Here is a 24550-nt window from a genome sequence, read left to right as displayed (position 1 = left end):
CGCAAAGCCCCCCACTCCGGAGTCCCTCTGTGAGTGGTGTGTATTTGCTGTGTGTGTGCTGCTAGCATGCAGTGTGTGTGTCTACAGAGGAAGTTAAAATTGTGGGGGGGGCCAGCGAAAGGTGAGCACGGATGTTTCACCGTGCCCCCCTCCACCAGACCCTCTCCACAAGGCCCTAGATGAATCAGAGTGTCTAATATGCAAGTAAAAAGCGGGGAGGAGGGCGGGTGCCAACGAGAACCCAGAGAGGGGCATCCCCAGTGAGCCCCGCCAGCATACCCCTCCCATCCAGATCCCGGGGCCCTATGTGCCTGTGTGCAATATTTGTTTGGGTGAGAGCGGGGAGGAGCGGGCAGATGGGCACAACCGGGGGAGAAGGCTCCCCCGAGCGACCGGCCCCCCAGCCGGCCGCGGTAGGCGCCCCCCCTCCCAGAGCGGCCGGGCAGCCAGAAACGGCAAGCCAGCCGCAGTTGGAGGCCAGAGCCTCGCGGCGCCGAGAGACCGCCAGCGAGGAAGGGTCCCGGCGCCAGAACGGGGGGGCAGGGGGTCCAGCCCCACCATTCATACCCTGGCCCCCCTAAGGACTAGCACACTGCCCCCCCAGGCCCCCCCCCCAAAATAAATAAATAATAAAATAATAATAATAATAATATTAATAATAATAATAAAATAATTAATATAATAATAATAATAATAATAATGAAATAAACCCACCCAAGTGAACCCATTAACCCCTGCTGTGACTGCGGCGTCGACCCCCGGGGGGCCAGGCCACGCGCCAACCACCGGCCACGGGCGAAACACCGGCCACGGGCAGACGACCCCAGGCCCCAGAGCCCCAAGCCCCCCCCCCAGCCCCCGCCACGGCGACCAGCCACCCAGCACGGCACCCGGCCGCCGTTCCCGGTCAGCCGCACTGCCTACCCTGCGCCCAGAAGGCACCCGCCCAGGAACCCCTGCCAAGTTGCCGGCAGAGTGTGCGCCCCCACCACCACCCCACCCAGGCAACCAAAGCCCCGAGCCGGGAGAACGACAGGCCCGGCAGAGCCCACCCCCCCAAACCCACCCCGGCCCACCCAACCAGCCACGACCCGGCTCAACCTATCACCATCCCACCCCCACTAGGTGATGTGACTAACCAGCTGGAGCCAGGGAGAGTCTGAAGCCGACAGGTTTTTTGTGGAGGACATTATCTCTGAACTAATATGCTCTGACATGAGGTTTCTGTAGTGGTTGATGCTAAGATTATTTTTAGATTTCCAGTTTAGGAGGATAGTTTTCTTTGCGATACATACAGCGGTGAGAACCATATAAGCCTTGTTAGATTCCATGTTGATGTTATTCAGGTCACCTAATAAGCAGAATTTGGGGCAAGCAGGAATCTTATGATTAAACCAGATTGATAAATCCTCACAAACCTTACGCCAGAATGATTGGACAGGTGGACAGACCCACAGGGCATGCAAATAGTCGTCTATGTTGTTACCTATGCACTGTGTGCATATAGCAGACTGATTGAGACCCATTTTAAATAACCTCTGTCCGCTGTAGTGAGTTCTGTGGAGAATCTTGTATTGAATAAGTTGCAGATTAGGGCTTTGGGTCATATTAAAGGCATTCAAACAGATCTGTAGCCAAAATTGATCACTAAAATTCAATGATAGCTCAGACTCCCATTTTGTCATGGGTAAGTAAATGGTTTCATCTATGTTAGATATCAACTTATAAATTTTGGAGGTGAGTTTGGATTTTTAAGGTCCATGAAATGTGTTACTGTAAGGGGAGGGTCTAGGTCTATTTGGGTCAGGCAGTATTTAGTGCTTATAGCTGATTTAAGCTGCTGATATTCTAGAAATTTGTTTATATTAATTCCATAGGTTGAGGATAACGTTGAGAGGGACATAAATTTTCTATTCCGAATGATATGCTGGAACTGCTGGATTCCTTTGTTCTTCCATGAAGCAAAATGAATCATGGTTTTGTTAATTAAAATGTCAGGGTCATTCCAAATGGGGGTAAGTTTACATGGAAATAATGTGAGGTTGTTTTTTTTAAGAAAATCCCACCAGGCTGTTAAGGATGAGCTGATGTTTAAACTTCTGAAGCATTTGTGTTGTTTAATTTTAGAACTGAAGAAAGGTAAATTAGAAATATCTAGGTTATCACAGAGATTTTGTTCAATGTCTAGCCAGGATTCATCTAGCACACCAGGATTCAGCCATTTTTGTACATAACACAATCTGAGTAGTAGTCCTGGAAGTCTGGAAGGCCTAGTCCTCCTCTATCTTTAGGTTTTTTAATAGTTTTTAAACTAATCCGTGGGGGTTTACCTTCCCAGAGGTATTGGGAAATGAATGAGTCTAATGATTTGAACCAAGTAGTTGGAGGTTTGGAAGGAATCATTGAAAATAGGTAGTTAATTTTTGGGAGAATCATCATTTTTATGGCTGCAACTCTCCCGATTAGAGAAATGGGTAGAGTTTTCCATCTAGTGAGATCAGCCTCGGTTGTTTTAAGTAGTTGGGTGTGGTTTAGCTTGAGTAGATCAGAAAGCCTAGAGGAGATATTTATACCTAAGTACTTTATGTTGCCTGTTTGTATTTTAATAGATGGCGGATTTAGATAATTGCAATTAATTGGTAGAATTGTGCTTTTAGACCAGTTTATGGAGTATTCTGAGACTGAGGAAAATCTATTAATTAGGGAGATGATTTGGCAGATGGAAGATTGTGAATTAGGAGTAAATAGTAAAACATCATCTGCATAAAGATTTATTTTGTGTTCTAAATTTTTGGTTTGAATGCCTTCAATGTCTCGACTTTGCCTAATAGCAGCAGCTAGAAGTTCAATAAATAGTGCAAATAAAGACGGAGATAGTGGACAGCCTTGTCCGGTTCCTCTTTGTAAATTAAAGCTTGGAGATGTTTGATCATTTGTTCTGATACGAGCATTAGGAGAGGCATATAGTATTTTAATCCAGTTAATAAACGATTTTCCAAAGCCAAATTTGTTCAGGGTGGCTATTAAAAATTTCCAGTTGACCCGATCAAATGCCTTTTCTGCGTCCAGTGACAAAATGGTTGCTTCTCGGTTGTTGATGGTTGTATAATCTATGAGGTTGATTAATCTGCGCATGTTGGTAGATGAATGTCTACCCTTTATAAAACCTGTTTGGTCAGGATGTATTAGAGAGGGAACTACCTTCTCCAGCCTTCCCGCCAAAGCTTTGCAGATTATTTTAAGATCTGCATTAATCAGCGATATGGGTCGATAGCTGGATGGTGATGTGGGATCTTTCCCAGGTTTCAGAAGTAAGATTATATTAGCAGAATTCATATTTGGAGGTAGATAATGGTTGTCCTTAATTTCTATTGTCATTCTGAGAAAAATGGGAGCTAAGATTTGCCAAAACTCTTTATAAAATTCTGCTGGGAAGCCGTCTGGTCCTGGGGCTTTTTTACTAGGCATGTTGGTTAATGCTTTATGTAGCTCTTCTTTAGTAAAAGGGGACTCCAGGGCTGTGATTTGTTCCTCTGTTGGTCTAGGCAAATCTATGCTATTGAGAAAAATGTTGATGTCATTGTCAGAAGGATTAATTTGGGATGAGTAGAGGGATTGGTAAAAGTTTTTAAAAACTGAATTTATTGCAGCTGGATCATGTGTTGCATTTCCTGTTAGGTCTATGACTGATGAAATAGTTGTCTTCTCTTTGTTTATTTTGAGTTGATTTGCCAAATATTTCCCAGATTTATTACTGTGATCAAACCTCTCCAAGCGTAGTCTCTGTAATAAAAACTGTGTTCTTTGATTAGTTATTTCATTTAATTCGATTCTTACTTTCCTTATTTGTTGTAGAGTTTGATCATCTGGAGAGTTGCTGTAGGTTTCCTCTAACAGTCTGATTTTTTGCTCTAAATCCACTAGTTTAGAGTTTTCTTTTCTTTTTTTGTGGGATGAGAAGGCGATTATTTTTCCTCTCATGACTGCTTTCCCGGCCTCCCATAAAAGGCACGAGGAAATACCTGGGTGGTCATTATTTTGAAGATATGAGGACCATTATTTAGCAAAGAAATCTATAAAGTTAGGGTCTCTGAGCAACGATGTATTGAACCTCCAGCTCCTTAATGAAGGTGGTGATGTTTTGTTTTTAAGAGTCAGGGAAACTGGTGCGTGGTCGCTGATAGTAATGGGGTGGATCTGTGCTTCCGTAGCTATGCTCAACAAGGAGCTGTTAACCAAGAAATAATCTGACCTGGAGAATGATTGATGAACTGTGGAGAAAAAGGTATAAGTTCTTTTCGTGGGGTGGAATAAACGCCAAACATCACAAAGACCAAAATCCTCCATGTACTGTTTAACAGTGTTTGTGGATTGCCAGATTCTAAGATTTCCTGTGTTATTTAGCCTATCCATCTCTGGATCTAAACACATGTTGAGGTCACCTGCAATGATTAGCGATTTGTCTGTATGTTCAGATAGCGCAGAGAAGAAGGAATGAAAGAATTTAGGGTCATCTACATTGGGGGCGTACACATTAGCTAAACACAGCTGCATATTTTGAGTGGAAAGAGTGACTATTATAAATCTTCCTTCTGGGTCTATGACTGTACTAGTTTCTGTGAATTTAATTTCCCTATTTATCATAATTGTTACTCCTCTCTGTCTAGAATTATAACAGGCTGAATATACGTTGGGAAAATCTGCTGTGGCGAGAATATTCACTGAGGAATTAGACATATGAGTTTCTTGAAGAAACGCAAAATCAGTTTTGAGGTCTTTTAATTTGCTCATTATTTTCAGTCTCTTCTCTCTGGTTCCAGCTCCGTGCACATTCCAAGTAACTAACCTTAGGGTGGACATGCTGCTGTTGAGGTGAATGTTAGAAACTGTATGTTATTGATGGAGGCAAAAATGAGTATATATGTACACATAATGGTGTGCTTGATGTTGCTATGAGGCTTAATGTGTAATGCACAGTGCATGTGATGTAATGCTGGACATCCTGAGTGTCTGAGTGTGTTGTGCAGATCAGTACTATTGTAGAGTGGCTGGGTTATGTGGCAGCTTAGGTGAGGCGGAGGGAATAGTGTGTTAAAAAGGAAAAAGGGAAAGGAGTGCAGAGGGGGGGATAAATAAGGAAACAGGGAGGGTAGAAACAGAACAAACCTATCATGAACAGGCTTGAAGCTGCTGAGGAGACTGGGGGTGATTTTACCTAAAGTGAAAACCTTTATGCCCCGTGAGTTCTGCCCAGTGTGTCACATATACGCATAAACTGACACCTGTGCAGAGAGTGTAAAGGGTGTGGATACATATCTGGTTTAGAAGAGCCAGGGAGTGACGTTTGGGTCGCGGTGGAGCTGTCCATTCACATAGAGTCGGTCCACAGAGATGACAGCGCGGGCCCCTTCATTCAGAAATTTCTTCCTGATGGGGAACAGGATCCTTCGGCGCTCCAAGATTTCTTTGGGGAACTGGTCATCCATCCTGAAGTCGGTTCCCCGGAGCTCCCTGCCACGGCGCCTCACCTCTTCCTTCTCCTTGTGAAGGACAAACTTGGCCACGATGGGTCTGGGCCTGCGGTTCCCAGGTCTCACTACTCCCATGCGATGCACACGGTGAAAGTTTATGGTTTTAACTTTTTCCTCTGGAAGCTTTAGCTGGGTTTGAATAAAGTTTTTAATTTTTTCCTTGGCGTTTTCTTCTGGTGTTTCTGGTATTCCCATGACCACTAGGTTATCTCTCATGGATCTTGATTGAAGATCCAGAATGGACTCCTTGATCTTCTTATTTTCTTCAGAGAGTTGGCTCATTCCATCAGTGATGGACTTTACCGACTCCCTCAGCGCTGAATTCTCCGCGGTCAGGGTTTCCACTTGTTTTTGGGAAAATTCTAGAGCATCCTTGATCTCTTGAAATTCCCGGTGAAGAACTTCCAGGAGGGAAAGATGGCTGTCGAAGCTGGATAGTTTTGCATCAATGCGTGTTTTTTAAAGATGTGTGTGTGTAAGTAGTTTCAAGCTGTTGTAATCTTAATTTGTGCATACGTAAATTGCATTTTGTATTTTTTTCATTTTATGTTTTTTTAACTTATACACAAAACGTATTATGTGAGTAACAAATCACGCACAAATCCTAATTTACGCACGCACAAAGCAAGAATATGCATACACAAATCCTAATTTACGCACAAATCAAGAATTACGCACGCACAAATCTGACTGAGTCTAATTTCTCTCCATATTTCCACTTCATTCTAATCAAGAAATGAAATCAGCCTGTTGAATAATCAAAAGGTTACAAACTGTAAAGTGATCAAAATGAACTGAAATAAACAAGGCCACAATAGAGCGAAACCACTGTTTTCACACAGAGGCACATGTTCAGTTCTGAAGAGTCCATTGACTGAGTTGACTTCATTTAGTTGGAGCTGGATGTGAACCATTTTCTATGGACAGGCATGAACCTTCAGCAGGAGGGTTGCTGGTTGAAGTCTGAGGACTGGAGTAATGGTCAAAACATAAATATTTGATCTGTAGAGCTGACAGTGACCAGTCTATTTAGAAGAGGTTTGACTGAAAATAAGAAGTCTGGAGAGACGTTTTATTTGAACAAACTCAGCTGATGCAGAATCTTAAAGCCGTGCAAACGTGTGAATTATTACTCTCCCTCTGTTTTGTTTTTATGTAAATGAATAGTTGACATGTGAGAGTAATCCAAGATCAACTTTACAGGATAATCTTTCAAACAGTTCATGTGGTAAATGACCTTTTCTGGATTAGATAATCCATATAGAAATATTTACAGTGGAGTGACTACATCAGGGTGTTTTGGCCTAACAAGCCAATTCCTTATCAGTGAGGAAGAATGCAAAGTTTATTGTGGTGTCACTGAGGTATTATTATAAAAAACACGTTTTAAGTAATGAAGTATTTTTTATCTTCCTAAAAATGAATATTTTCCCCTCAGTGCAGAGTTTTAATTCTCTTGAGGACTCCTCTCCTCTCCTGTAGGATTTGTTTTTGCTGCCAGCTGGGCTATGCGTCTTCACACCTCCTTTTCTCTGAGCGTCCTGGACTTGATGAATCCTCTTTGTCAGACGTTCCACCTGCTCTGGAGATGCGATTTACCGTCGGCATAAAACATGGAGGAGTCAGACGATGAGCAAACAGGAGGCATTTCTATGCGGACATTTAACACAGAAAAGCCTCGATTTATTCATATGTTTTATTTTTACAGCTTTAACATGTCGCAGTGAAAAATTACACCTGCTGAAGACGATTTAAAGCCGGTTCCTTCTAAATGCTGGTGATCTGGAAAAAACAAACTCACATTGATGCACTTAACACTCCGATCTTCAATAGGATAGGATTTATCATGATGTCTTTGTATAATTACAATAGCATACATAACAAATTGATGGTAAAGTTGTATATATTTACCATGGTTTCTATGCCTCTGTTCAGAAAGGTATGCAAACCTCAGCTGTTTCACTGTTTCAGGCTGGAAATATTTTCTGTCAAACCTTGATCACATTAACATAAACATTTCTTTTTCTTACTTTTTAAAAATGTTTTCATTGTCACATGTTCAGCAAAATGTAAACGGAGCTCTTAGGTCAGTCCTTAAAAGAATAACTAGATAAATGACAATAAACAAACAGTCCATCATTAAGTCATTGAAACAATTGACTATTTATAAAGACTGTTAAAATTGTTAAAACAAGATTAATATTAATAAACGTACTCTGTACCAGATTTTCACCAGATTTACACATGATTTTCCCCAGATTTACACACAATTTACACCAGATTTACACACGATTTACACCTGATTTTCCCCAGATTTACACACAATTTACACACGATTTAAACCATATTTACACATGATTTTCCCCAGATTTACACCCGATTTACACACGATTTAAACCATATTTACACATGATTTTCCCCAGATTTACACACGATTAACAGCAGAGTTTCACTAGATCTACACCAGATTTACACCAGATGTACACACAATTTACACAAGATTTACACCAGATTTTCACCAGATTTACACTCGATTTACGCCTGATTTACACCAGATGCCCAGCGTATATGTAGCTTTATGAAATAACAAGGCGGCACCCTTTTATCATTTTGGATGTTTTTGTCACAAAAAATGTTGAAAAAAGTCAAAAAACAAAGTATTGACTTTCAAATGTTATAGTTTTCAGAGAGTATTGGACCTGATCGTACTAGAATTTTATGTGACATCAAAAACATGTGAGAGAAATATTGGATTCCTTTTTCTTTTTTCTTTCATTTTCAGTTGAAAAATGGGGAAAAAAGGGGGGGGGGGGGGAGAAATGAAAAAAAAAAAGATTCCATTGGATTCCAATAAATCTTTGATGCACGTTTGAGCCAAAATATCTCAGTTGGATTTGTCGGTTTTGGTTCAATGTTTGGTTCAAATGTTCAATACTTTGGGGCCACAGATAATTCTCAGATATTACATTGTTCATGATTCCTCAAATGTGTCATTATACACATTACGTTTATTATTGTTATCTATATGTTATTCAGCACAACTTTAACATTGTCACTATTATGGACTTTATTTAATGACGATCTGGGGTTTCCTAGTCATAGAAGTAGCAGGTACCTGGGTTAAAGTTCAACGTCGCCTTTTTTAAACAAATAAACACAATTAAACCAAATGTAAAATGTGAAACCTCAACAGCTCTTTTATTTTTAACCCCTGAACCTGAAGTGAATGTTATACTGACCAGTAACCGAGTCTGCAGTCTCACATCTCAGTTTGGCCCCAAGCTCCTCTCTGTCTGCAGTACTGGGGGGGGGGGCACTTGGGGACAAGCTGTCAGAAACCCTGAAACTCGATCTTCTGACGGAATAAAGCAAAGGCTGTTTTATGTCTCTGCCTCTGCGTGAATTTAACTGAAGGTTTCTCTAATAAAAGAGGAGAAGTCTTCTCAGCTGCAGAGACGTCGTCCGGTTTGGGATCTGGAGGTGATGCTGCCCTCAGCTGGCTGATTACTGGAGCGATAGAACTCTGAAACGTTCTGCTGGGACTCAGTCGTCCCTTTGGATCAAACGTTTTATTAGGAACCAAAGGACTTCTAAAGGGTTTGGGTTTTTGTCGCAGCAAAACTGTCTGGGACCTTCAAAGGCAGCCTTCGCATCTGGCAAAGTGCTGCTCCTGCTGGATGGAAAGGTCGATCGCAGAGTTTACAGCTTCGTTTTGTGTGGTCGCCGCCCCCTCTCGACCCCCCCCACAGCCTCTCCCCCTTTAAACAGGGATCAGAAATAGAAGCTAATGGTTCAAGTCCCATTCTGTGCTTTTTATAAACTAAGAAGACAAGAGTTTACGAATGTCGACATGTGGGAGCGATTGGGAGCATTTTGCTTTTAATCAAAGCACTTGTTCATATATTTAAGGAACGTTTTAGTCTTTTTCTTCTGATTGTATCTTCTCCTTTTCATGAGGCCAAAGAGAAGTGGCATCCATAAAGCATTAATGGATACAGCAGAAACACAGAGGGTTCAGACTGTTGCCTATGTCACTTTGTCTTCCAAAAATGGAAACTGTCACCTGACGATTCGGAAAATATCTTAGGTAAGAATTAGGAAAAAGTAATTATTGGAGAAATGGAAACTAAAAGGAAAGGAGACAAAAAGCTAAATGATCTCCTCTGTTGGAAAATGTGAAGATTTTTCCAAAAAACCAATGAAGCCACATTAGCTCAGCTATAATGATCTGTTTTTATTTTAAGGTATTATTCCTGTAAGCACTTTTCCTTACACATTTGTTTTCTGCAGTGCGGCTGAGTTATTTTACCTGCAGGGTGGATTAATGGAGTGGGGGGGTTAGATTGGTCAGATTATGTGACGTCCTGAGACCCTCTGGAGCCTTCAGTCTCTGATCGATCGGTTGAGCCACAGTTTTAAGGGAACAAATCCTGGATCTGTTGTGTGGAAGTAACAGCATGAAGAAAAAATATTTAGAATGAAGAACTGGTGCATTCTGGGTTTTTTAGGCACCCCAACAAACGTTTAGAACAGTCACTGTCGGGACATGTTCCTCAAATTAAAACTCAAGGCATTTTTGTAGAGATAGAATGTAGAATATATCAAATTAATATGTGAGGGACTGACAACAGCACAAATAAATTAAAAAAAGTAAAAATTAAACAACAAGAGACGTTAAATTCTGTTCTAGGTTTGCATTTTACTCACTGTAGCGGCTACCATGGCTAGACAAACGTGAAGGTATGGATGGAGCAGAACAACAACTATGCTAGCTAGCAGGATGCTAGCAACTATCACAATAGGAGGCAGAATTGTGTCCCGTAAGTCACATGACCACCGGTTGTTCAGGAGGCAGTGAAAAGGGCTTGTTTCCATTCAACAATCACACCAACACTAAAATAACAGTGCTGTGGAAGTAACCATGTGCAACCAACGACAACACAAAACCAAACTTTATTTCCCATAATGCCTCACGCTGGGTCATTACTTTACTTCACCAACACAACTAAATCCCAAATAAAAGTTGTTGCTAGTTTTAGAATTTCCTCCCACTTGTCATATCCTGTTGAATAGCTATGATAGCTGTTGGATTCACTCTAACAAGATTGTTGCACACATTCTGAGTTCAGCTCGGGATCAAATGTCCATTGAATTGATTGACAGTTCTATTGCTAAAGATTTCTTCCTGATCTAAATGTGAGGTTCCTGTTTTCCCTAAATTAGATCATAATTAGCTTGGTAGATCTCATTTGAGAAATTGACATTTTTTTCAGTTTCAGGTTGATGGAAACTTTAGAGTAGCTAGAGATGGTTTGAGTAAACATTTAAGATCAAATCTTTGCAAGTGGTTTAAAAAATTTCTAAATTTAGGCTAACATTTCATGGCAGTGCCTCACTGACGAAACGAAATAACCGCAGAACAGTTCTCAAAGTCTGTTCATGTTGACATTAGTATAGACTGTGGAATTCACCAAAACAAATTCATAATGACATTTCGAGTCCATACAAGTAAAAAAAATAAATAAAAAAACTGGGTTCCTTTTTTACACCATACACACGAACTGGGGTTGACCCGTGTAGTGTACCCGTACTGAAGTTGACCCGTATTGGAGTTGACCCGTACCGGTACCATTGCCATGTGTGTGGTCAGTGTATCGTAAAGTGTTCGGAAGGCTAATGAAAGTCACACTCACCTATGGCATACGGCTGTCATATCGCGTCCTTACGCCACACTCTAGTGACCCGTACAGGTTTCACCATTTTTCACTTACAGACAGCCTCTATCCACCCGTTGGGACCAGGACTTTTAATGTTGCTTTCTTCATGCATCAATTCTCCATACTCCAGCTTTTCCAAGCCCACTCCCCTCTGTGCTCCATGAGCGCCATGGTATCATGTAACATCAAAGCGCCAACATTTCAATATGGTTCCTTCATTCAATAATCCACATTTGTGTCTCTCAGACTCACTACTTGATGTTCCTCGTCTGTTTACAATCAGTTTTCCTAAAGTCTCCACATGTGCGGATGTCTGGCGGTTCTTCATTCTTTGCATGTGAATGCTGTTACACGCACAATGAAACATCGCAGTGAGTTTTACGGTAGATTTTCTGTGATTAGATCTCACCACACTTTTGAAATCTTTGATCCGGATCTTTTTGTTTTCTTTAGTTTGTCCTTGATGATGATGATGATGATGAGTTTCTACTGTAAGCAATGAGAAGCTGCTCGCTGCATTTCGCTGCAAGCTGAAACCTATTTGCCTTAAAGACTCTTCTGTGGAGCACAAAGCAGTTGCACAGTTTCAAACCAAAGAGCACTCCTAGAAAGGCTCATCTGTTCCTGACCACCGGCCTTTATTTGATCACTTCTCTCTGGTAGTTTTGGTTTCAGCAGAAACAAATGTTCTGCCTGGAAAACAAGGCTCCCTTCACACCCCTCCAGTCTCCGTCCAACTCCTGGACCGTTTACTCTATAAATGGATTGGAACACATTTTTTTTAAGTAATTTACTGTATTAGCAGAAGACCGCTTTTCTCTGTGTCAGAATCAGCTGTTAAGTGTTGCGTATCAGCGCTAAGCTGCGTTCCTCGGCTTCAGAACTTGTTAGATTTGCGTTAACCATGTAAAAGGATTGAAGAGTTATGGTCATTCAAGGTTCGCCAACACTGGAGGTAAAGGTCTGATGTTAACGGGTTAAAGGGGCTGAGTTTTGGTAGACCTGTGGAGTTGGACCACAGCACAGTTGAATGAGTTCTGGGACCATACAGAACTTTACTCCGTGCATTTGTTGGTAAACCAATGAAAAAGCCTTACTGCCACCTACTGTTTGTGGGAGAAACTGTAGTATCCTCTCTCGGGCCTGCTGGTAACGGGAAATAGGAGGGACGGGTTGAGCCAGCAAGAGGTCAAACGAGGTACAGAGCTGCGTTTTCACGTGGTTGGGACAACATCAAGGCGGTCGTGGTGCAGAGGCAGAGCTGTCAACGTCTGACAGGTCACCTGTTCAGTTCCCGCCGTGCCTGGCCATATGTCAAAGTGTTCTTGAGCAAGGCACTAAACCTTATGTGGCTCCTGGTGGTTACAGGTTGGTGCCTTGTAAGGTAGCATCAGTGTGAATGTGTGTGTGTGACTGAATGGGACTGAGACCATAAAACACTTCGGGTCACAAACAAGGTAGAAAAGCGCCCTAAACGTTTACGCCATTTACCAAACCGCCTGATGTTAGTAGCTGCTCCGTCTTCTCTGATTGACCATCCGCCGTATGATGCTTCTCTACAGCCATTCCACGTGGAACGGCCTCATGGGACTCGGAGTTTGTTGCTTTTCAGAAATTCCATCCTGGTCTGGACATTGTTTCTTAACCACAGCTGAAGCCTGAGCGGCAGCTGTGGTTGCCTTGAGCTGAGGAACGAGTCGACGAAGAGCTCAAGTCCTTCTGGCGTTCCGCTCTGCAAGCATCCGCTTGATTGAACACGCTGTTTTACGAAGCAGGATTCATATTTCCAAAAGCCAGATCAGTGGAGTGCAAATAATTTAGTACTGGAGCTTCGACAAGCTTAAACCTTTCATCCTCCTTGGTGATCTTAATTTGCTTTCCTATCATTTGGGTTCCATGTTTTTTCTCCTCGAGTCTCCAGACAAAGCTCTTATGATGGAGGGCATAGCTGTGCTCGTCTTTATCACACACTCCCAGCCTTGGTGACTCTCCCAGGTCCTGGTCGTTGCAGCACTTGGGTGGTTTGTGAGTCGCCTGATCAGCGCATTCATCACATTCATCGTGTAAAATGTCTCTTTCTCTAAAGATAACAACTGGAGGAATGCTTTGATCAGACAAACTTTCAGATTAAAAGCTCATATTGAGCCTGAGACTGATGCTTTCCGCATCATTGTGTTGACTGCTCACAGATGCTTCTTCTCAATTCTTCCTAACGTTCTGCAAACTATCCAAGCTCTGTGACAGACAAAGAGCATGCTGGGTAAAGCTTCAAGTAAATTTTCCTTTTTAATTTCCTTTTGTTGACTTAATTAGTAAGGCAGAATTTACTGCTCTGACCTTTACTTTCTGAGTTTTTCTCCAGAGTCGCACCATTCTCCCTCCGCTGGTTCTGATAGGGCCGTAGACCTTCAGGATTTCTGAGTCACTGGACTTTTGCTTCCTTCAACACCATCCATCCATTCAAAGTCGTTGCTTTCCCATACAGTCCTGAGTTTGAGGTCAACTGGAAGACTGGAGTGACCTTTGCCCTTTATCGGTGGAGCGTGAGCTCCAGTGTTTACATTTTTTCCACTACCGTAACACTTCAACCATTTACGCCATTGACATATTTCCAGGGAATTCTGAAGCAGATTTTCTCCACGATAGAATCAGCTGATGGTCAAACAACATGTCAGGGAGCGCCGGTGTTAAAGGGTTCAAATACTCGGGTTTCTTGTAAGAAATTAACCAAATTATATATATAATATAAAGTACTAATACTAGAAGATCAGATCAGCTGCTGTTTTCTGATGCAGCTTCTGTCCTTCAGGACTCTGAGCGTTGGCAGAGGTCCGTGACCAGAGCGGCCGAGATCACCAGGACGCTGATCCGGGAGAGGAGCCCCGCTCTGGTGGGACAACTTCTGCAGGCGTGAAGCTCAGACTGAGGAGACCTTTTATGGCGGCTTCCTCCAACTTTGCAAAGGTGGACTCAACATAAACCAGGAGAATTTCCAAATAAAGGTGTTTTGAAGAAGTATCACATTCACACTTCCTCTTGCTTCTTAAACCTTTTTTAAAGGACAAAGAAATCTTAGTTGAAATCTTAGTCAACATACAGCAGGTTAGATGTTCCCTCCCCCAACCTGATGGGGTCGATTCCATTGGAAGATGCGCCTTGATGATATCGCTCGTTGGCTCTGCGGTCAGCTGCTTTCATCTGCAAACAGGAACAGGAGATCAGCCCTGAGACGGAACCAAGAAACAGTTTCTAGAGATGAATCTCTGGCGGGTTAAAAAAGAATAAAGGAAACTATTTTTCATCATCTGGATTAATGTCTGTGTTCTGCTGGACAGACAATGTTTCTGCAAATTTTTTACAGCATCTGTGGAAAGAAGGTTAAGAAAAAGTTTGTCTTTTAATAGCCGCTCCCATGAAAATGGTGTTTTTTTGTGTTTTTAACGTTCTTTTAGCATTTTCCTCATGATGGAGGACACTAAGATCAAAAATGTTTTTCACCAAATCAGTGTGAATCAGGAGCAGACAAAAAACGCTGTTGAAAAAAAAGATTATATTTGTGACGTGGTACAAACTCCCTGCTCTGAGCGCTCAGCAACGGGGAGGGGAAGAGGGGCGGGGTTGCTCTTCACCAGCAGCCTAGAAAACGACAGGTTTTTAGATTTTGGCTAAAAACGGCATAAATATAATTAAAATACCACTGGGAATGTTTTAAAAATAGATCAAAAGATGATTGGAGCGGGGCTTGAAGAGATTGCGTCATAGCGTTTACAAAAACATCAAATGCAGGACGTTGGGTCTACAGAATCAGCTGAGCGACAGCTCAGAGAACGTGGGAAGGAAAGCTCCAGGACAGAACTGCTTCGGAGATAGCAGCGTTTGAAATGTCAGCCCTTCTTCAGAAGCTGCAGGTGCTCAAACGATGATGACTTTCTGGTGCTCCCATTGTGAGCCTTGTGATCAATGATGGTTCTGTTCTAATGATCTAAACGAACAGATGTTTGTTCTTTCACACGGACAGAAGGAGAACTGAGATCAGAAAGCTGCAGCTTTTACAGGAGAAACCCACCTCACAGAGACGTCTCTCGTTTGCTCTCCGTCGTTGGGATCTGGAGTCTCCTTCGGATGGTTCTGGAACATTCCTGAGATGAGAAGCCAAAGGTCCGCGAACATCTCCTGCTGTTCCAGTTTTTTTTTCAATGTTTTCTGCAGGGATTCAGCTTCTGAGAGAAGCGGGGAAGACCGCCGGAGGCCAGAGGAGCTCCGTCCTCGTGTTCTTCCCCTGATCCGGGCGTGAGCGCCACAGGTGATACGGTTACCTGGAGCTGTCGCCTCCAGTTCAGCAGGGCAAAGATGGAACAAAGAAAAGCTTAAACCTGAAGGAATAAAAAGTAGATGCAGGACAATTGAGTGAAAAAGGCTCCCTTAGCTCATATTTTTGATTATAGTGACACCTACTGGACTAAATCTGTCAAACAAAATGTTTTATTTTTTACCTTTTAGAAAAATCACTTTTTGAATGTTTTTGAGGCCTTAAATATAGCTTTAAAATATTGACATTGATTCAATTATAATGGAATTTTATTTTACTTTATACAAGAAAACATAAAAGTGACTTTCAAAATAAAAGAAGCCCCTATGTTAAAAAAAAGATCCTGCTGATTTACTTAAACATGCAAGAAAGTCAAACATGTTTTCTGTCATTTATGGCTTTGGTTTGTCATCATTATTTTACTTATTTGGAATTTTTTTTAGAAAAATGTTGCCTCTAAACAACAACTGCATTCTGTGGTGCTTTCAGTTTATTCTAAAGACAAAGATTCCAACCACAGACCCTGTGGGGCACAGCAGCTGAATGCAGCTTCTCCATGTTTGGACTCTAGGAACCCACAACTGACCGGGTCCAGATCAGCAGAGAGTTCTGGTTGGTACATTCTGGGTCAGGAGGTCAATCGTGTCTTTTGGTGCTAAACCATTCAAAGCTTTGGGGGAGGGGCCTCTGCTGTCCATGTGTTCTGTATCTGTGCATCATCTGCTAACTAATAAATATAAATATAAATTCAGATGTTTTTGTTTTTTATGTATTTAAATTTTCTCCATTTGTAGTGTATTATGACATTTCACATCAATGTATGGTAAAAATATTTCACTGTAAGGTTATTTATAAAGTATAAAACACAACAAATCACAGATTATCTGCAGATCAAATACAAAAACTTCAGTCTGGATCAGTAGTTTTTCTCTAACGTTACAGAAGTTTTAAACAAAGTTCTATTTGAGAAATCAACAAAAATGAAAATATACAAAATAAGTCAAATATAACTATAGTATTTTATAAGCTATAATTAAAGATTTAATAAATATTTAAAATTCAATTATATTTATTTACTTATTTATAAAAACAATAAATAAAGGAATACTAAATCGGACGAACGAACGGATGGACAGACAAATCTATTTTGTTATCACTGATCCACTGACATTTAAAGTGGCCTTTAGATTTCTGCAATGTTTATAAAATAAAATAAATAAAATACACAATAAAAAATCATAAAAATACAACTTGAAAACAGTTTATTCCATCAAAACCAAAGTATAAGTTGTTTCTGTTGGTTCTGTTCTATTAGAAGGTCTGAAAAAGGTTCTGATTGGACGGTTCAGAGTAACCTAATATCTTTTCAACCCGATGGTAGAAAGTTTCTTCCAGGAACGGCGTCCTGTGGCGTCCTGTGGCGTCCTGTGGCGTCCTCGCTCTGTGCTTCTTCTGTAACTCCGGGGTTATTGGTGCTGGCAGATGCTTCAAAGCCGCCCGCTGCCCTAGACGAAAACCAGAGCCCAGCCGTCAACGGCGCCGCCACCTGCACTGCTGAGAGTGAGACCAGAACCAGGTCTGCTGCTTCAGGTCCGGCTTTACGACTCGACACAGACTCTGCTGTAACTGTGAAACTTTCACAGACTGACGGGACACCTGGAATCTGAAGCTTTATCCCAACAGCTTCATCCCAACAGCAGCTTCATCCCAGCAGCTTCATCCCAGCAGCTTCATCCCAGCAGCAGCTTCATCCCAGCAGCTTCATCCCAGCAGCTTCATCCCAACAGCAGCTTCATCCCAGCAGCAGCTTCATCCCAACAGCTTCATCCCAGCAGCTTCATCCCAACAGCAGCTTCATCCCAACAGCTTCATCCCAGCAGCTTCATCCCAGCAGCAGCTTCATCCCAACAGCTTCATCCCAGCAGCTTCATCCCAGCAGCAGCTTCATCCCAACAGCTTCATCCCAACAGCAGCTTCATCCCAACAGCTTCATCCCAGCAGCTTCATCCCAGCAGCTTCATCCCAGCAGCTTCATCCCAGCAGCAGCTTCATCCCAACAGCTTCATCCCAACAGCAGCTTCATCCCAACAGCTTCATCCCAGCAGCAGCTTCATCCCAGCAGCAGCTTCATCCCAACAGCTTCATCCCAACAGCTTCATCCCAGCAGCTTCATCCCAGCAGCAGCTTCATCCCAACAGCTTCATCCCAACAGCTTCATCCCAACAGCAGCTTCATCCCAACAGCTTCATCCCAGCAGCTTCATCCCAGCAGCAGCTTCATCCCAACAGCTTCATCCCAACAGCAGCTTCATCCCAACAGCTTCATCCCAGCAGCTTCATCCCAGCAGCTTCATCCCAGCAGCTTCATCCCAGCAGCAGCTTCATCCCAGCAGCTTCATCCCAGCAGCTTCATCCCAACAGCAGCTTCATCCCAGCAGCAGCTTCATCCCAACAGCTTCATCCCAGCAGCTTCATCCCAACAGCAGCTTCATCCCAGCAGCAGCTTCATCCCAACAGCTTCATCCCAGCAGCAGCTTCATCCCAGCAGCAGCTTCATCCCAGCAGCTTCATCCCAACAGCAGCTTCATCCCAACAGCTTCATCCCAGCAGCAGCTTCATCCCAACAGCTTCATCCCAACAGCAGCTTCATCCCAGCAGCTTCATCCCAGCAGCTTCATCCCAACAGCAGCTTCATCCCAGCAGCAGCTTCATCCCAACAGCTTCATCCCAGCAGCTTCATCCCAACAGCAGCTTCATCCCAGCAGCAGCTTCATCCCAACAGCTTCATCCCAGCAGCAGCTTCATCCCAGCAGCAGCTTCATCCCAACAGCAGCTTCATCCCAACAGCTTCATCCCAGCAGCAGCTTCATCCCAACAGCTTCATCCCAACAGCTTCATCCCAACAGCAGCTTCATCCCAACAGCTTCATCCCAACAGCAGCTTCATCCCAACAGCAGCTTCATCCCAGCAGCTTCATCCCAGCAGCTTCATCCCAACAGCTTCATCCCAGCAGCAGCTTCATCCCAACAGCTTCATCCCAACAGTTTCATCCCAACAGCTTCATCCCAACAGCTTCATCCCAACAGCAGCTTCATCCCAGCAGCTTCATCCCAACAGCTTCATCCCAACAGCAGCTTCATCCCAACAGCAGCTTCATCCCAGCAGCTTCATCCCAACAGCTTCATCCCAGCAGCAGCTTCATCCCAACAGCTTCATCCCAACAGCAGCTTCATCCCAGCAGCAGCTTCATCCCAACAGCTTCATCCCAACAGCTTCATCCCAACAGCAGCGTCATCCCAACAGCAGCTTCATCCCAACAGTTTCATCCCAACAGTTTCATCCCAACAGCTTCATCCCAGCAGCAGCTTCATCCCAACAGCAGCTTCATCCCAACAGCAGCTTCATCCCAACAGCAGCTTCATCCCAACAGCTTCATCCCAGCAGCTTCATCCCAGCAGCAGCTTCATCCCAACAGCAGCGTCATCCCAACAGCAGCTTCATCCCAACAGCTTCATCCCAGCAGCAGCTTCATCCCAACAGCAGCGTCATCCCAACAGCAGCTTCATCCCAACAGTTTCATCCCAACAGTTTCATCCCAACAGCTTCATCCCAACAGCAGCTTCATCCCAACAGCTTCATCCCAGCAGCTTCATCCCAGCAGCAGCTTCATCCCAACAGCTTCATCCCAACAGCAGCTTCATCCCAACAGTTTCATCCCAACAGCTTCATCCCAACAGCAGCTTCATCCCAACAGCTTCATCCCAAAGCTTCATCCCAGCAGCAGCTTCATCCCAGCAACAGCTTCATCCCAACAGCTTCATCCCAGCAGCAGCTTCATCCCAACAGCAGCTTCATCCCAACAGTTTCATCCCAGCATCTTCATCCCAACAGCAGCTTCATCCCAACAGCTTATGAGGTGAGGACAGACCAACACAGCCGAAAAAACCCAGCAGGTTCTGCAAAGAAGCTCGGAGATTTCCATTTTTGTCTCTTCAACATCTGTGGACAGCAGCGCCATCTGCAGGACACCTGAACTGAAGCAGGACCAGCCTCACCACTGAAGATGTTAAGATGTCCTTCAAGAAGCATTTGATAACGAGAAGAATCAGAAAAGCAGAGGGACCTTCAGGCTGACACCTGACCGTCTGTCTGCATGTTCAGGTTTGTTTCCTGGCGGCAGACGGTAAGAAGGAAAATGTACCAAAAAGCCATCAGACTGACAACAAGCAAACACTGTCTGTCAACAGGAGCAACCAGGATGAAAGATGAAGCATTACAATAACTGTTACAAGTTAAAAAAAAACTCACTAAACGTGTAATCTAAGATTTTATTTTATTTTAAATCCAACAAAATGTTTATTCCATTTAAAAAAACTGCATCTTGATCTCCCGTCCTTCAATGAACATTAGCGCGATGTGGCACATTACCAGTAGGGGGCGCTGCAGGCTGGGAGCTTTCTGGCTTCTTGTTTTCCAGATTTTTGTGTATTTATTCACCAGAATCCGATTTAAACGAGAAATCAGATTAATTTTTATGATGGATTAGGAATAAAAAAAAATAAATATAAAGGATTTCTGAATCAAATAAAAGTAATAAAAGTGAAAATGAAGTCTGGCAGAAAATAGTCTGTCTGAACATATTTATCAGCCTAAGTTTCCATTATTCTTAATCACACTAGTTTACAACCAATTATCATAATCGCATTTCTGTTGCCATTTATTCTGACATCAGAAACTGTTATTAAACTGTTAGACATGGAAAGAATAGCAGTGGGTTCAGATAAGCAGCTGCAGCGAAGACAAAAGGACATTTTCCCATCAATAATCACTCATGAGGCGTTCACTGACTCTGTGAAAGCAGCACCTTGTGAAAATGCCACGAGGCGTTCACAGTCCTGCTCAAACACTAGAAAATTTAGTTTAATAAAACAGAAGTTTGTAGAAATATCAATAAAATGAAATATGAAGTTGAGTCACAGTAACTTCAATGAAATGTTTCGCTGCTGACAACTTCAAGATGAATGAGACCTTCACTGACATCATGTTAGATTTTTAAAACCTTCACATTAAGAAATAGTGAAGAAAAAATGACTTTTTAGAGCAAATAAAACTGAAAGACGTGGATTTAAACTTTTTAGAGAGTGAGCCGACTGGAAGAAACGAGTCCAGTTTGTGGGTTTGACCTCAAAAACTCTTTTAATTAATTTAACTCTGACTTTCTGTGAAGAAACTTAGATCACAAAACAAATTAAAGGGTCCAGAACTAAAAACAGTCAAAGAAACTTTTTATTTTTTCAGTATTAAGACACAGCTGAGTCACTTTACATTAAAGTCTTTAGACCGCAGTGATTTATGACTCTTTGCATTAATTGCTTTAATTATTTAAGCTGGAAAAACAGGCATCAGAAAACACTGAGAATCATTCACCACATCAACAAAACAAGAAAACATTCCTGCAAAAAATACAAAATAAAAGCCCACAGCGCTTTTTGATGTTCTCATTAAAATAAAAGAAACTCTGAAGGAAACATAAACTTACTATAAATTAGTTCACTTCAGGAGTTTTTTTTTAAATAAAAAAGCTGCCTAATATTTTAATTTGAATACAACCTTTTATTTCAGATTTCTTGTCTTCCACTTTAAAGGCATATTAGCACGAATAATTAAAAAACAGTTTTATGGAGAGATCCTTTATTTAAAAATTAATTTTCGGTCAGTGCATCATTCTTTTATTAAAAACGAGAATTTACCACAAAATAATTTATGACAAAAGAGATAAAAAGTGCCTCATCAAGTCAATAAAAACAAGAAGTTACAACAAATTTATTTATAGCTAAATAAAAATGGCTTTGGTCATTAAAAAACACAATCTACAGTCAATAGGAATTTTAAAAAGGTTAAAACCAGAATAAATAACAATAAATATGTCTTATTTTGAAAAGTTCTCAAAGGGAATCCAGAAATAAGCTACTGTGGGTTTTTTGTTTTTTCACTGTTTTCTTTTGTTGAATAATTAACTTTTTAACTCTGCATATAATTACTTCACAGAAGAAAGTGACATTTCACTTAAATCATGTTTGAAAACCTTAAACATGAAATATGTCAGGTATCATTTTATTTCTTTACATTCAAACTTTTCTCAAATATTAAACGCTTTTGCTCTGAGATGCTGAACACGAGAAACTGACGACAGGAACCAACAAGTTGGAGACTTTCTGATGTTAAGTGACCTCAACAGCAGAATCCAGCAGATCTTTAACGTCAGGATTTGATTTTCTTCATCTGTTTGGTCCCTCGTTCTGCTCCTGGAGGCCAAACGATTTCCAGATTTCTCCACGTCTGATCTGCTCCACAGGCCTTCAGAGATTCTGCCGGCGGGACGCTCGCATGCCTCGCTGACTGCTTCGTCTGCTGAGGCCGTTCGGGAGGACCGGCCCCGGGGCCCACGGCGGTCCGGCCCCGGGGCCCACGGCGGTCCGGCCCCGGGGCCCACGGCGGTCCGGCCCCGGGGCCCACGGCGGTCCGGTGGGGAACCACAGCTGTAGGTTAGCTCCTGAGTCAATCAGCAAGATTTAATGTAATTTCTTTAAATTCTGCAGTGTTATTTAAAGCTATTACTAAAACTCGCACACAAAAATGCAAATTAACAAGAACTTAACTTGGATTCATTTAAAAATTGTATATTTTAAAAAATTAAATGAGACAATCTCACATCTGGAATGTCAGATTCTCTGTTTTTGTCTCAGTTCCTGACAAATTTCTCATTTCCTAAATATTTTGGAGCCACTTTGACTTTTGTCACAACTGTTTGCAGCAAGAGCAGCATTTTAAAGGCAGCAGCTGATGAGAGGAAGACTCCTCTCTCAGTCAAAGGAAGAGCGGCAGGGCGGTCCACGCCATGCAGCTCCGCAGCAGCCGGAGCTGCAAGCAGCGGGTTTCAAACCTGCAAAGTTGGGCCCCACAGCTCACCACCAACCAGATGGTTGGAGATAATCCTGCATGGAATATCTTGAAAAGTTCAAGGATTTGAAGGACCAACAGTCAGAGCTGGAAAAACTGAATTTGAATAGTTGAATGGTTAAAATAGCTGAATAATTGTAGAAGTGGCAAAAACAAAAAATGCCAGAAGATAGTACAATAAAGAAAAAGGAGAAACAGGAATACGTTATAGCATTTCCTGCGTGTCAAAAGGCCTGAGCTGCTCATGACATCCCAGTTTTGACGCTGATCCTGTGTGTTAAACTCAGAAATGTATTTCTACCCACAAGCAACAAACTTTATTGGTGTAAAAACATTGAATGAAAACCTTGTTGGTATTATCAAATCATTTTAAAGTAGTTTATGAGGGAAACTAGAAAGCGTATTTGACATCAAAAAACACCTTTTATTTACATTTTTCTTAAGATCATAAATAAATACGACATTTTACAATCAGACAATCAACCAGGAAATATCTCAAAACATATTTAAAAAAAAGATTTAAAAAAATGAGAAAAACCTGCACAGAAAATTTAAATTTGACATTTTTACTAAATAAATTTAATTCTGATTTCAAACCTGCTTATTGTTTTATAACAGCATTTTAAATATTCTTTTTATCATCACGTTGATCATTATTATTATGGTTTTATGTCTTTTTTTTTTTTTTGCAGAGCCCCATTTTCAAAGCATTTTCCAAAGTATTTGTTTTTTATTTCACATTATTAGTATTCAGAAGGACTTATTTATGTCTGTCAATCAAACCAGAAAAGGCCGAGACTCTTTTGTGATTGGCTACTCCTTTATCAGGAAGAAGCGAATCGCAGCCAAAAGTTGTGAAAACATAAACTTAAAACTGAAAAATTGGTGTTTAAATTCAAAATAAAGAAAAACAAAAACAGACTTTGAAAAAGTGAAAGATTTTCTCTTCATACGTTTTTTTTTCTTCAACTTTTTGGCTCCTTTCTGGTGTGTGGGGGCGGAGCTTAGATAAAGGACATTGAGAAAGATGAGGCAGGGAGCTTCAGCCTTGATGCATTCACTGACAGTGGGAATTTGGATAATTAATACCAGAAAATTAAAACACTAACTATTCAAGCGGTCGTTGTGAACAAATAGACACATATTCACCCTTTAAAAGTCATTCAAACTGTGTTATTCAATAGTAAATGACCACATCTTTAAATTAGTCTGGATTTGTGTCTGAAAGTGTCTAAAATCAAGTTCCTTGGAGTAATTCTGGACGATAAAATAAGCTGGAAACCACAAATAAAGTGGGACAGAGCTAAAATTGCTAAAAGGATAGCAATGTTGGGAAAAAACGCGCCATACTCTCACAGAGCACGTTTACTACTATATTCATCCTTAATACTACCATATAGATAGATAGACAACTTTATTTATCCATTTGGGAGGTTCCCGCATGGAAATTGACAAAATATTGTAATATAAAAATACTGTAAATATTGACATATTTACAGTACAGTGTAGACGTTTGCGGAAATACTTATAAAACAAACCTGCAGTGTTTATATATCTTACAAAAAAAAGCTGTTTGAATTGTTCATGGAGTGGATTATGGGTCACATACAAATATTCTATTTTTAAAGTCGGGTTTATTGAAAATATGGGATCTAGTGAAACTGAAAACAGCTCTTGTCATGTACAAAGAAAGATACAACTTACTTCCAATAAATTTACAGCAAACGTTCAAAGTTACAATCTAAGAAAACAACTGAATTTCAAAAAACAGTGCATTCCCACTACAAAAAAGAAAATGTGTTCATCTAACTGTGGTGTAGATTTATGGAATGGATTGGATGAAGGTTTAAAACAAACCAAAAGTCTACATGCATTCAAAGAAACCTACAAGAAGTCACTAATAGAACTGTATAAGGCCAGAAACGATTAATTAAACAAAAAAATGTCACTTTAGCACAGTTGCCATGCAGAATTGTGCCTTGAATGTTTTGTACCTATCTGAAAATAGCAATAAGCGTATCAGATACGTGCATC

At 41.5% G+C, this 24550-nt stretch overlaps 2 protein-coding genes and 2 long non-coding RNA genes across 6 annotated transcripts in view; 3 read left to right on the top strand and 1 right to left on the bottom strand.

Annotated features, from left to right (window-relative positions):
• The window catches only part of crppa (CDP-L-ribitol pyrophosphorylase A), a 48159-nt gene extending 31855 nt beyond the window's left edge, over positions 1–16304 (top strand). The window contains exons 10-11 of one of the 3 annotated variants that reach the window (XR_910336.4): positions 14058–14212; positions 14309–16304. Coding sequence is in view for 2 of the 3 variants with exons in the window: in XM_078933646.1 (XP_078789772.1) it covers positions 13864–13992 (129 nt within the window). In the remaining variant the exon portion in view is untranslated. Of the gene's footprint in view, positions 1–13863; positions 14008–14057 lie in introns of those variants that run through there. The other 2 variants (XM_004078409.5, XM_078933646.1) reach the window with 2 other exon arrangements.
• Positions 1–24550, bottom strand: part of LOC144984626 (uncharacterized) — a 160625-nt gene that overhangs the window by 81773 nt on the left and 54302 nt on the right. The gene's annotated exons all lie outside the window — the stretch shown is intronic.
• On the top strand, positions 624–8495 carry LOC144984627 (uncharacterized). The gene is made up of 2 exons (XR_013648438.1): positions 624–6296; positions 6542–8495. It is a non-coding gene; the product is annotated as an uncharacterized LOC144984627 (long non-coding RNA).
• Positions 15171–22075, top strand: LOC144984491 (uncharacterized). The gene is made up of 5 exons (XM_078933056.1): positions 15171–15192; positions 17040–17117; positions 18277–19472; positions 19581–19717; positions 21912–22075. Exons 1-4 carry the CDS (start codon positions 15171–15173, stop codon positions 19587–19589), a joined length of 1305 nt encoding a protein of 434 aa, XP_078789182.1. The 3' UTR covers positions 19590–19717; positions 21912–22075.

Source organism: Oryzias latipes, chromosome 16, assembly GCF_053564925.1.
Source record: "Oryzias latipes strain Hd-rR chromosome 16, Olatipes_Hd-rR_3.1".
Taxonomy (NCBI): domain Eukaryota; kingdom Metazoa; phylum Chordata; class Actinopteri; order Beloniformes; family Adrianichthyidae; genus Oryzias; species Oryzias latipes.
This window is presented reverse-complemented; position numbering and strand designations above follow the sequence as displayed.

What these genes read in the sequence shown, in the direction of transcription:
- LOC144984491 (XM_078933056.1), top strand. Translation starts at nt 15,171, where the DNA reads ATGACTTTCTGGTGCTCCCATT. An exon ending in GACTTTCTGGTGCTCCCATT is followed by an intron (nt 15,193 to 17,039) that starts GTGAGCCTTGTG and finishes TGGTGCTGGCAG; the next exon opens with ATGCTTCAAAGCCGCCCGCT. An exon ending in CGCCACCTGCACTGCTGAGA is followed by an intron (nt 17,118 to 18,276) that starts GTGAGACCAGAA and finishes TCATCCCAACAG; the next exon opens with CTTCATCCCAGCAGCTTCAT.